General features: G+C 44.7%; 1 protein-coding gene across 3 annotated transcripts in view; it reads right to left on the reverse strand.

Annotated features, from left to right (window-relative positions):
• The window catches only part of REPS2 (RALBP1 associated Eps domain containing 2), a 118,230-nt gene extending 104,643 nt beyond the window's left edge, over window positions 1-13,587 (reverse strand). For 2 of the 3 annotated variants that reach the window (XM_044287998.1, XM_044287997.1), the window contains exon 1: window positions 13,306-13,587. In XM_044287998.1, coding sequence (XP_044143933.1) covers window positions 13,306-13,506 — 201 coding nt within the window. In that variant the 5' untranslated portion in view covers window positions 13,507-13,587. Of the gene's footprint in view, window positions 1-12,777; window positions 12,859-13,305 lie in introns of those variants that run through there. The other variant, XM_044287999.1, reaches the window with a different exon arrangement.
• Between the last annotated feature and the right edge of the window lie 324 nt (window positions 13,588-13,911).

Raw genomic sequence — 13,911 nt, forward strand, 5'->3', positions numbered from 1 at the left:
ATCTCAGTTTTATCAACTGTATCTGGCAGGTGTGCACACCTATTCACTCTGCCTTCAGACCCCGCTGAAGAAGGTCGCACAGACCGAAACGTTCGGGAATTATCTATCTGATATGGCATAAATACTTACTATATGTAAATGGATTTGTACTGGATGTACATTAATAACATTCTGTTTACTAAGAATTAAATGAGATAATTTATCTTGCAAAAACCTTTGGAGTGCCGTGGATTTAGCTTATACTGCCCCTAATAATAATCCCAACCAGCATGTTAAAATAAAAAATAAAAACACTTACCGTACCTCCGCTTAATTTCAGAAAAAGGCCATTTATGTAATGCACGGATAAGCCAGGTCTTGTAAAGCAGCAGTCCCCAACCACCAGGCCGCAGACCAGTACTGGGCAGTGGATCATCTGGTACTGGTCTACAGGGAGCACTGAAGTTGAACAGTGGGGATGGGACTATTGGCTTCTGTGGTCATTCGTTTAGCTTCGAAGGCTGCTAGCCCTGAGGCCTATGAGGCAGTGCTAAGGTGCAGGATAGTATCAATGACATAATCGCAACCTCCTGTGTCGGGCCACAGGCGGCGTGCCAACGTCATCTCGCCACAAGAGACCTAGCACAGGAGGTCGCATAGGTACATAGGGTATTACTGGGGAGGGGGGAGGGAGTAAATCTACTGTGGACTAAATGGTGATGGTCAAGAGATGTCATCGGTGCAGGACTGAGAAAAAAAGGAAAGTGAAGAACTCCAGTCAGAGGAGGCATTACCTGTAAGTTACTTAATGGGGGCCTAAATGCAATTATTAATTACTGTGTTTTGTTATGTGCGTGATATACAAAATCCCTCAACCTACCACACCCTGGTACGCACAAAACAAGTTTTGCGTAAAACTGGTCCCTGGTACAAATAAGGTTAGGGACCACTGTTTTAAAAGTTAAAACCCACTGGAACTGCTTTCTATGCGGTGGCTAATACAAGAGAAGTCCTAAGTGGGAGACTACTTCTATGACATCCATAAGCATCAAGAAGTTAGACCTTTTATTGGGGTTTTCCGGAAGTATAATATTGATGACCGATCCACAGGATAGATAATCAATATCTGATCGGTAGGCCACCGCCACAGATCAGCTGAAGAGGCCATGGTGCTCCACTAAGCACTGAAGCTTCATCACTGCTCATCAAAGACAGTGCCGTACATTGTATAGCTGCTGTGCTTAGTATTGCAGCCCAGACCCATTCACCTGAATGGGATTTAGCCGCACATAAATCAAATGAATGTGAGGCACTGGCCTAGGAAGCCAGTGAGGGCTACAAACTCTTCAAACTGCTGATCGTTATGGGGTGCTGAATCTTCACCGATCAGATATTGATGGCCTATGCTGAGGATAGGTCTTCAGTATTAGGCCTCATGCACACAAACGGATTTTCTTTCCGTGTCCGTTCCGTTTTTTTCGCGGACTGTATACGGAACCATTCATTTCAATGGGTCTGCAAGAAAAAAAGGATAATACTCCGTGTGCACTCCGTTTATGTATGTCCGTACTTCCGTTCCGCAAAAAAATAGAACATGTCCTATTATTGTCCGCATTACGGACAAGGATAGTACTGTTCTATTAGGGGCCAGCTGTTCCGTTCCGCAAAATACGGAATGCACATGGACGTCATTCATATTTTTTGAGGATCCCTTTTTTTGCGCAAAATACATACGGTCGTGTGCATGAGGCCTTATATTCCCAGAAAAAAACTTTAAATATTGCTTACTTCAGAATATTTTTTCCTTCTGATCTACAGTGATACCATCATCATGGCAACCCACAGTGTAGCTTGTACACTTCTACTGAAATTGACAAAGTATAAACTCTTAGTTGTGCTGGTCAATGATCGAGCAACCAAAGTGGTGCACCCTTCATTTTGGGGTCTGCAGCAGGGTATACGTTGAGGCAGGGTTATATTAATACAGGATGGCACCTAGTGTTGGTCCGGTGTGTCTCCGCAGTATGCATTATGTGATGGCAGTAGGCGCTTACCAACCCTCCTGAGAACTCTAATGCAGCAAATAACGTGGCAAATAATAGTGTTCAGTGATGAAAGCAGGTTCTGTCTTGGTACTAATGATGCGCATAGGAGGGCTGGAGAGCACCTACTGCCATTATGCATATTGTGGAGACATACTGAAGCAAACACCAAGTGTCATGGTGTGGGACACCATTAGCTATCATGGCTATTCCTGTCTGGTACTTGTGGGGGAAACATTGCCAGCCTTCGGTATATCCTATCCAGGACATCAAGGATACAGTCCTACTGCCTTTTTGGATTCACAAAACAGTTCCCCAAACTTTATGTTCAAGTCTTTAGGGTTAAAATCTGGACTCCACAAACATCTCTATAGCATGTCTTCATTTGTTTAAAACATAAGTGTAGCTCCAACTGCATCTGCAGTAACAACCTGTTGGGACCCACTTCTACCCTGCTGTCCACATGTAAGGGACTCTTTAGCCATTACTGTTGGATTGGGACAGCAGTGAAGGATTTTCTGGAGAGCCATGAATAAGATGGTCTATGTTATAGTACCCTGTATAAAATTTGCATATACAAACAAAGTGAAGAAAAGAGTTCCTGTAAGGTAACTGCAGTGACATAGTAGGCTGTAGTCAGGCGAGCACCTAAAGCATCACAGTTGTGCTTCTGTGAGGCAAGCTGCTGAGATATCACAAGTGGTTTTCAGTCAGGCAAGCTGCTGAGATATCACAAGTGGTTTTCAGTCAGGCAAGCTGCTGAGATATCACAAGTGGTTTTCAGTTACTTAAGCTGCTGTGACATTTTCAGTTTTAAGGCTCAGTGTCTGTATGGCGGATTGTAAATAGTCGGTCTGCAATATATGGGCACAGGCTGTGTCCACTTCATGGTGTGGATGCGGGCCCATTGACTTGGATGGGTCCGCAATATGCAAAATACGACAGGACTTCACCTATCTTTTGAGGAGCTGAGGCACGGATCGGAAGCCCATGCAAAGGACTTCTGTCTTTAGCCATAACTTGTGGATCACAGACCCATTAAAGTCAACGAGTCTGCATGCGCTAACGGAGTGCACATGGCTGGTGCCTGTGCAGTGCAGACCACTATTTGCGGTCTACAGCACGGGCAGTGAATCACTATGCTTGTACGCATGGCCCCTTAGTCAGGTGAGATGCTATGACAACACAAGTGGGTTTTAGTCAGGTGATCTGCTGTGATAGCAGGAGGTTTTCAGTCAGGCAACCTGCTATGACATCACAAGTGGTTTTCAGTCAGGTAAGCTACTGTGACAACATAAGTGTGTTTCAGTCAGATAAGCTGCTCTGACATCACAAATGGGTTTCAATAAGATAAGCTGCTGTGACATCACAAATGGGTTTCAATAAGATAAGCTGCTGTGACATCACAAATGGGTTTTAATCAGGTACGCTGCTGTGACATCACATGTGGGTTTCCATCAGGTAAGCTGCTGTGACATCACAAGTGGGTTTTAATCAGGTAAGCTGCTGTGACATCACAAGTGGGTTTTCATCAGGTAAGCTGCTGTGATATCACAAGTGGGTTTCCATCAGGTAAGCTGCTGTGACATCACAAGTGGGTTTCCATCAGGTAAGCTGCTGTGACATCACAAGTGGGTTTCTGTCAGGTAAGCTGCTGCAACATCACAAGTGGGTTTCTATAAGGTAATCTGCTGTGACATCACAAGTGGGTTTCGGACAGGTAACATGCTGTGACATCATTACTTTGGGACTGTAGTTTTTGCTATAGTGAATTTCAGTTCAGTGACCTAACAGTAAATGGGATTTCCATTTTTTTTTTTGCAAATAAGCTTAAAGGGGTATTCCCATCACAGACAATGTGGGCATATCGCTAGGATATGCCCTCATTGTCTGATAGGTTGCGAGACCAGAGCAGGGAGAGCTGTGGCTGGAGGCCACCACCAAGCACTGCTCCCCGCTGCTCCCATGCAAGTGAATAGGAACGCACAGCGAATGCTCAGTCCCAGCTCCCATTCATTTCTAGGGGGCCAAAGGAAATAGCCGAGCCAGCACTCGGCTATTTTTCGGCAGCCCCATAGAAATGAATGTAGGGCGGCTGCGCATGTGCAGTGTGCCCTCCACTACTTTCCCCACTCCATTTTCCGTGTAAGTGCGGGTCCCACACCTTTCAGGCAATGGGGGCATATCCTAGCGATATGCCCCCATTGTCTGTGATGGCAAAACCCCTTGAAAATAATTGTCCAAATGTATGCGAAAAGGAAACTCTTTTGGCATACATGTTGCTAAAAATAGGGCAGAACCCAAACATGATGTGGACCGCGTGTGATCTGCAAAAAATAGATCGGCAGCGGACCAAAAATACTGTCATGTGCATGAAGCCTTATAAATACATGTTACGTATAATTGTTTTTAACGGGTTTTTGATAGGTGCATGGCTGGTATTTTTATGATATTATATTGTCTGCATATTCCATTGTTTTCCAGGTGGCAGCTGGAGTCCATTTGTTTGCTTATACTACAGATTATTCATATATACAGTATATACATTTTTTGTGGGTGGGGGGGTTTCTTTAACAATGCTTTTAAATGGGGGCGGGATGACGTGAGTGAGCGCGTCTCGATCCTCCCCAGTGCTGGTCTCTCCCCTCCAGGCTAATGCTGACCAGCTGAAGCCAAACAGCTGATGCCAAGACTCGTGCTCTGAGATGCTGAATCTTACCTGGTCTGGCCGCTGATCGCTTCTCCTGTTGCTGCCGTGTGCTGCTGCTGCTTCTCTCGTCCTGCTCTGGGTGTTCTGTCTCTCGGCCGTGCTTCCTTGCCTCCTCGCCTGCCCCGCTCCTCTGCCTGCTGTCTGCCGTTCGGCGCTTCTTGTCTGCCGTTCGGCGCTTCTTGTCTGCCGTCCTCGCTGTGGCTGCTCTGCTTGGGCCCTTGACTGGCTCTGATTGATGGGCTCTGCTGGTGCTGCCCTGCCTGCTGTCTTCCTCTCCCTGTGGTCGAACTGCTTTGCTCGCCTGGTTTCACCCTGCTGCTTTCTGCGGATGCTGGACTGTCACTCTGCCGGATATCTTGCTGCCGTTATACCTTACATCGCCGTCGCCCCTCTCCTCTGTTAGCCACAGCGTGCACTGGGACTAAGGCTCTGGACATCACACTCTGGTCACGTGAGAAATAAGTATTCCATTTTATTCAGTCTACACTTGCAGTACTGCTGATTCCTATGCTATTGGTGAAGAGAGGGGTTAGTAGTGTACATGGCAGCAAAGAGGGTGTAGTGCATTGCCGAAACTTTGCGTTACGCAAAAAAAAAGGCAGCCGGCGTGAAAAGAATCAAAAGAAATATAAAGGAGAGTACAAAGTAAAAGAAAAGACAGAGGCGAGGATATAGGGGAGGCAGGGGGGGGGAAGAAAAAACGGAAAAAAAAAACAGGGGAAAAAGCTGTGGCAAATCAGGAAGGAAGGAGAGGGAAAAAAAAAAAAAGGCAATAGAAAAAAAAAAAGGGGAAATCTTGGGAGAATGGCCCCAAAACGACGCTCAGTTGATTCCTCTGCAATTAAGCCTGGGGCAAAGACCCCAGAGAACAAAATCGACAAGTTTTTGAAGTCGCCCTTTCTAAATGATAAAAATCCTGCTAAAATCAAACTCCCTGCTAAGACGAAAAAATCCGCTAAAACCTCCCAAAACGATGAACTCTCCCAGGATGGTCTAGAGGTTGCAGACCAGGAGGTAGGCAAGGAAAGCCTCTCTGCACAAATGCAAACCGAATACGACCCAGCTGTCTTGGACAGAATCCTAAGTGCTGTGGAAAATAATGGCACTTTAGTGCAAGGAATGTCCATTCAATTGGGGTCAGTGCAGAGCGATATCTCATTAATAAGAGAAGATCTAGCAAAGATTCGGGATCGAGTCCATAGCATGGAAAAATCCGTTGACTCTCTGCAAACTGACATGGGCATATTAAAATCCAAAACTTCGCTTCTTGCTTCAGAAAATCAAGCACTTCAAAACAAGATAGAGGACTTAGAAAATAGATCAAGGCGCAACAACGTTCGTATAATCGGTTTCCCAGAAGGAGTTGAAGGCCGTCATCTAGAGGAACAACTTAAAGACGTGCTTATGAACAGCTTTGGCAGCGATAACTTTTCCTCTATGTTTCAAATAGAAAGAGCCCACCGAATTCCGGGAGGGAAACCTATCCCAGGGAGACCGCCGCGTGCAGTCTTAATGAAATTATTACTGTCCGCGGATAGAGATAGTATCTTAAGGAGAGCAAGAGAATGTGCACCTATTGAATATCAGGGTTCAAAACTGCTCTTCTTTCCTGACTTTGCGCGGCAGACTCAGGAAAGAAGAAGAAATTTTATAGAGATAAAGAAATGCTTGGCGGTTAAGGAGATTAAATACTCCTTACAATACCCAGCGAAATTAAGAGTAATTCATAACGGGTCTTCCCTTTTTTTTGAGTCACCACAACAGGCATCAGACTGGATGGATCAGATGGGCATCTGAAATTGTGCTTCACTATGATTGGAGGGATAGGAGGGGGGGCCAGGCTGGGGGAGAACGGCCGAAGGTTAGAGGTTCGCTGACTAGTTCGGGCGGATCAAGAGAGGGGGGGGGGGGGACGACCCACCTTGCAGGAATGTTTTTTTTTTTTTTTTTTTTTTTTTATTTATTTATTTTTTTTTTTTTTTCCTTTTGTGAGAGATGTCCACTAGAATTGTAGCTTGGAACGTCAGAGGACTTGGGGAAAGAGTTAAAAGGCAAGCGATTATGGACGCATTAAAAAGATATCTTCCAGCAATTATCTGTATAGTAGAAACTCACCTAACTAGGGAAACCTTGTCCCGCCTGACAACGGGATGGCAGTCCCAATCGTATCATTCTACCTTTAGTGGCTCTTCCAGGGGTATTTCGGTTCTTATTCATAACTCCATAGATTTCACCCTTATAAAATCTCATATAGATGCCCAGGGCAGATTTATTTTCTTGCATGGCAAGCTTAATGGTGATAGTTATATCCTAGCCTTTTTCTATATACCTCCGCCATTTTCAATGTACCCACTGCTTCAGTTAATGCTCTTTTCTGAAAAGAGACCAGAATGCCGCTTAATCCTGATAGGGGATTTTAATGCGGTCATTGATCCTAATAAAGACAGATTTTCACTTGATGTGGAAAAGGGGAGGTATCCTTGTAACTCCCCGCTGCCTCAATTCTGCTCTGAGGTGGGAGTGGTGGATATATGGGAACATCTTGGTGGAGGAAAGAGAGTATACTCCTGTGTCAGTAGGGGGGGCAGAGCAATGTCTAGGATCGATCTAGCATTTACTAATGAGAGCAATCTGAGTAATATCTGTAAGATGCGATACGGAGTAAGAACAGTTTCGGACCATTCACCCCTACTGGTTGAGGTTCGCAGCGGGAAGAATAAGGATACTAGGGGGCTAGGATTTAAGTTAAATCCATATTGGCTCACTATTCTGGACAATCTGCAGACGATTAAACTACTGATATCCTCCTTTTGGGAGGTTAACCTTCCCTCTGCTAATATCAACACAGTATGGGATGCCTTGAAAGCATATTTAAGGGGGTCTTTATAAGTGAGATTGCCGCAGTAAAGAGAACATTTAGAAAGAAAGAGGAGGAACTGGGTAAGATCGCTGCACTCACAGCTGAGCGATACGCTAGCCATCCCACTGAGCATAATAGGCAAGAGATGCAGAAGGCTAGTTGCTCCTTGGAGAAATATGTAACAGAGAAAGCAAATCATAGGGTATTCTTCAAGGGGCTCAATTATTTCATCGAGTCTGGACGTCCGGGCAAGCTTCTAGCTAGAATAATTTCGCAACAAGATAAGAAAAAACAATCTATCATCTCAATTCGTAATGTAGAGGGCGAAACCATAACAGATCCAGAGGGAATTGGGAATATTTTTCTACAATATTTTGCTCAGATATATAGATCCTCCCCTGGACTGTCGTCTGAACTGGTGATGCGGTTCCTCGAGAAAATTCCACTTTCTACGTTAAATGAAACTCAAAAAGAATATCTGGAGGAGGAGCTCTCTCTTGCTGAGTTGCAGGAGGCCCTTGGGTCTGTCTCGGGGAACTCATCGCCAGGAACAGACGGCCTTCCATATGAGGTCTATCGCAAGCATAGTGAGGTGATCCTCCCCCAGCTGCTGGAGGTTTTCTCCCAAGCAGCACAGGGAGGGAGATTACCACACTCTATGATGGAGGCCCTTATTGTTCTAATTCCAAAAAAGGATAAAGATCCGGCCGAATTGAGCTCCTATAGACCAATCTCCCTATTAAATACAGACGCTAAGTTACTATCAAAAGTCCTGGCTAGGAGGCTCTCGCGCGTTATCCCTACGATTATTCATCCGGATCAAAACGGCTTTATGCCAAACAGGGGCACCCATCACAATTTGCATAGGCTATTTATGAATATTCAATCCCCGGGGCGCGGCGCCCGCTCCATCCTGTCGTTGGATGCTACTAAAGCCTTCGACAGGGTGGAGTGGATTTTTCTTTGGGAGGTAATGAAAAAAATGGGCTTTGGCCCAAAATTTATGGCAATGGTCCGGCTACTCTATAACTCCCCAGTCGCCAGGATTAGGATCAATGATTTGATGACAGAGAGCTTTATTCTGGGAAGAGGCACCCGCCAAGGCTGTCCCCTTTCTCCCCTTTTATTTAATATTTATATCGAACCCTTAGCGGCCATGATACGACATGATCCGGAGGTGGCCGGTTTTGGCATAATGGGGAAGCATGACCGTGTGTCCCTCTACGCAGATGACATTCTGGTTTTTATTCATCAAACAAATACCACCCTCCCTCGCATAATGGATCTGGTCGGTCACTTTTCCGACATATCCGGACTTGAGATCAATTGGGAGAAGACAGTACTTCTCCCGATAGACGAGCTGCGAGGCGAATTAAATAATCAGATAACGATCTCTGATTCAATAAAGTACCTGGGGATAATAATTTCCGCTAAACCTCAGGAATATCTACAGCTTAACCTGTTCCCCTTGCTGATGAAGTTGAGAGCAAAAATTAAGATATGGCAGAAAATTCTGCAAGCAAGAGGGGATAGAATTTAATTAATAAAAATGGTAGTGCTGCCCCAGGTTCTTTATGTCCTGCGCAACTCGCCTATATGGATTACAGACAAGCATTTCAGATTGATAGAGCGGATGCTTAATGACTTACTATGGGGGAGGAAGCGTGTGAGACTGAAGGCACTTTATTTTTCCATGCCCTATAGGCGGGGAGGTCTTAATCTCCCATATTTTAGGGGTTATTTTGTTGCCTCCCAACTCTGCCTTTTTAGTGACTGGGAAAATAGTCCTTTCTGCAGTAAAGTGGTGAAGGAGGCAGGTTTTTCTGATTTCTTCACTGTACTGGAATCCGATTACCTATTAAATATACTGAGCGGGTACACACTTTTCTGCAGAATGGCTATAAAAACCTGGTCGGTTATAAGGGCTTGGTGCGCAGTTAAGGCATCGCTTATCTGCACCCCATTATGGCACAATCCGAAACTTCTTAATCTAAACGACTTAAGTGGCAGTCAGTACTGGAGGACTAAAAATGTGCAGTACTTACATCAAGTAGTCAGCGGTGGACAAATTCTGCCCCTTATGGAACTAAGGGCAAAATTAGGTGAGGTGGCCTGGTTCGCATATTTTCAATTGAGGTCAGCACTCTTTAGCACTTTGAACAGTCACCTTTTTATTATAGACACTCCTTTATTTTTACAGGATTTAATTTGTAAGAAAACTGCCACGAGAATTAAACTATCTTACTGTTATAGACACTTAATGGATAATTTTTTTCGGGATGTTCTTTCTCCAGGACAGAGAGCCTGGTCTTCTCTTCTTTCAGAGGAGGGTCCCCCAAACTGGGAGAATATAGGGGAAAGCTTAAAATTGGTTTCACACAATTCTAATCACATTGTTGTGAAGTTGGTGGGAAGAGATGGGGAAAATGCTATCTGTCCGGCTTTTCAGCATTTATTCCATAGTTGTAGAATGTGAAGGTTCAAATGTCGACACTATTATGTATATTCGTATGAAATTATTGTTAACCACGTTCACAGATTAGAATTGGCGGACTTATGGATTTTATAATGTTAATTATGTAATATGTATTTAAGTTTTTGTATCACAATAAATAAAATTTAATTATAAAAAAAAAAAAAACAATGCTTTTAAAATATTTTCTATCTCAGTTCTTTGATATGTATTTGGGCTAATAAATGTTTATGCATTTTACACAGACTCTATCTTTTCCATACCAGAAGGAGGTGTGCCTCCCCCTATGTATTATTGTTGCACTTTATATTTGCTGGATTGAGGGTGATCCAGAAAGCAGAGAACCCTCCGTTATCATCCCTTTGTAGTGTGAGACCTTCCATACTAGTTTTTTTCTGCATGGCTGGTATTTGTCTGAGCAAATCATCTTGCTCAGAGATCTTCCTCGCTCTTTCCTGTCCCCTTTACATGACATATGGATATTGCCACAATCTTCTTGCTACCAAAAGTGCTCTGTTCCCTCAGAGGCATGAATTAAAACTGTGACTAGTAACTGGATTAGATTAGAAATAAATTTATGGAAATGTTTTTTTCCAAAGCTGGCGTACTGCCGCTCAGCTCCTATTAATTAGAATGGGAGTTAAGCTGCAGTACCCTGGTACAGCCACTACACAGTGTATGGAGCCTTTTTCTTCCAGCTCTGTATGTGTAAAGTATTCAGCATCGGGGGCTGCCCAAAACAGCTGATAGATGGGGTTGTGAGTTGTCAGACCCCCACGGATCTGATATTCATGATCTATCCTTTAATTATTACTGTGCCCTAGTGCAGTGTTCCCCAACCACTGGGCCGCAGACCATTTGGTACTGGTCTGGAGTGCCAGAGTTAAATGGCAGGGATGTGAACTATTGGTTCCTTTGCTCTGCCGTTTAGCCTAATAGACTGAAGGCCGCTAGGCCTGAGGCCTATGAGGCAGTGGGAAGGTGCAGGATCATCACGATTACATGATCACGTCATCCTACGCTGGGTCACAGGCGGCGTAACAACGTCATCATAGCACCAGAGACCCGGAGCAGGTTGTTCGCGACCGCCTGTAACCTAACGCAGGAAGCCAGGGCAGCAAGCTGGAAGAGGCCCGTATCGCAGACAGCTGGAGGGGTTAGTGCACTATATACTATGGGGGCACTGTATGTAAAGAGGTGCTACTAAGGGAGGGTATATTTAAGGGGACCACTTCTTGGAGGGGGCATAATATTTAAAGAGGCCAAGGGGGCAATTTTATGTAAAGAGGGCACTACTGGGGGGGGGCATTATATGCAAAGAGAACTACTGGGGGCATTATATGTAACAAGAGCACTACTGGGGGGCATTTTATGTAAAGAGGCCGTTAATGGGCAGCATTATATGTGAAGAAGCCACTACTGGGGAGCATTATGTGTGGAGAAGCCACTACTGGGGGCATAAGGCTGGATTCACACGTCCGTGGAACACGGTCTGTGTGATACCGGCCTGGATTTCTTCTGAGTGCAGGATGCCACGGCGTCATTGGTTGCTATGACGCCGTACGCTTCCTGCTGCCGCCGCAGTACAGTGATACACTGGTATAGATCATACCAGTGTATTACTGTACTGCGGCGGTGTTCCACGGACGTGTGAATCCAGGCATTAATACTCAACAAGTGTGTTCAATTATGCGGAAACATGTTGTGGTCACGAGATGTCATTTGTGCAGGACTGAGAAAAAAAGGAAAAAGAACAACTGCAGCCCAAACTGAACAAACCGGAAGGGAGTGCACCAAAATGCATTCCATTCCGGTTTGTTGTGTTCCCATGCTGGACACAAAACCACTGCAAGCAGCGTTTTTGTGTGCGGCATGGGAAACTGAACATGCCAGATCTGGCAAGTAAGTCAATTGTACCGGATCCGGCATGTTAATTTTTGATATAATACGATGGGATACATTCTGAATGAATGCAGACGATTGTATTATTCAAACGGATGCGTTTTGCTGCAAAAATGCAGATGTGAAAGCAGTCTTGTTGTGTTGTTATGTGCATGATTTACCCCAAAAGGAAAATTGTCCTGCATGAAACCTGTCCCTGGTACAAAAAAAAAAATTGGGGACCACTCCCCTGGTGGCTTTTATTTAATAATGTAAGCCAAATCATAAACGGCTTTCCAATGGGACTTCCATCCTCACAGGCTAAATGTGGGATGTCACTTCGTAACGCCTATGGCTGTATTCATTATTTAATGTCAGAGTGAGCTTTTTTCCATTTAAATTATTTTTTTGTTTCTTTTTTGTTTCTAAGCCCTTGTAAAAGGTAGACCAATATATACTGCTTCCATTACCAATGTTGTTTTCTGCGGCCTGAAGGAAGCAGATACTTTAAGGACACTAATGCAAATCAATACTAATAAAAATACAAAGCACAAAGTAACTTAAGTAAGGAGGGTCTTATTTGCGTTATAATTATACATAATGGTCCAAGACTGACCTATATAAATATCTCCCATTGTGCCAGAAATACGAACTTTACCAATGTGGTCATACGCAAGCATATTCTTCACAGGAGAAATCCAAATTTCATTATAGGCTGCTCAGCAGATGAAGCCTGGGAAGAACCTGATCTAACTGGTAAAACAAGCGTTAAGAAGAGGCCTAACTGGTCCAGTAACTCAGTAAAATCCTATTTCAGGTCACCAGCACTCACCCTACAAGCTCGGCACTGTTTACTAGCATTCATTCCTTCATATACTTTAGATCGCCATTTCCACCACTGAACCTGAAGAAATGAAACAACTAGCCAACACAGGCGCAGGCGCGGTGAGGAAGCTGGCAGCCTGCGAGCGTCTTTCCCTCACCGTGCCTGCGCCGAATACAGACTGGCGCGAGATTTCACCAGAGCACAGGGCTGGCAGACAGATGCGAGCGCTGCCTGGCCCTGTCTATCAGGACTTGGAGGGAGGCGACAAAGGTGGGAGAACGGAGCCTCTAGGAACAGGAACAACGCCCCCCCCCCCCCCCTTCCTGCTCCTAGAGGCTAATTAGCATATTATAAAAGTTAGATTTCTGGAGTAACGGGGCATAGATAAAAGTAGGAATAGGCTATTTAGGTGTAGCTGACATTAGCACATCGCTACTGTCAGCTAGCTTAATAGGGTTAAATCTGGTGACAGAACCCCTTTAAAGCAAACCCCAAAGTAGCTAGTGAATGAATGACCCACCATTTAGGACTCACCTGGTGTAAAGTTTCAGCTGGAAGCTGGGATGCCATGAACAGCTCTGCCACCTTACTGCTATCAGCTGCCAGGCGTGAGGATCCTTCAACTTGGCACAAGGAGAAAAGCTCTGAGTAACATTTCTGCTCATTGTCACTAAGAGGTAGATAGAGTCCTCCAGCTGCTTGACCAGCAGATACCACTGGAGGTCCTGGCTCCATAGATTAGCTCCTCTCTGAGGATCCCAATGCAAACAGCCTCAGCCACTGAATCAGATGCACTGGCGGCTTCCCTTCACTTTCTTCCTGTGCTCTCTGAACAAGAGGTAAAGCAGCTGAAAGGAGGAGGTGTTACTACTGCAGCTGGAGAAACATGCCCTTCTCTGCATTGCTGCTGCTGGGTGTCCACAGCTCAGCATTTTGCTCACAAAGCCCTCTACTGCCCTCTGCTGGCAGTAACTGTATGTTTCTAAATAGAGAACAGTACTGTAAGAGATGGAACACATAGCATTGAGGAAATGTCAAGTAACAGAACAGAATAATTTATGAATTACTCCAATCTTTCACTTTTTTATTTCTTCCAACACAAACTGGTGAAGTACAACAACAAGCAAAAATGTATAATCT

Source organism: Bufo gargarizans, chromosome 3 (genome assembly GCF_014858855.1).
Source record: "Bufo gargarizans isolate SCDJY-AF-19 chromosome 3, ASM1485885v1, whole genome shotgun sequence".
Lineage (NCBI taxonomy): Eukaryota > Metazoa > Chordata > Amphibia > Anura > Bufonidae > Bufo > Bufo gargarizans.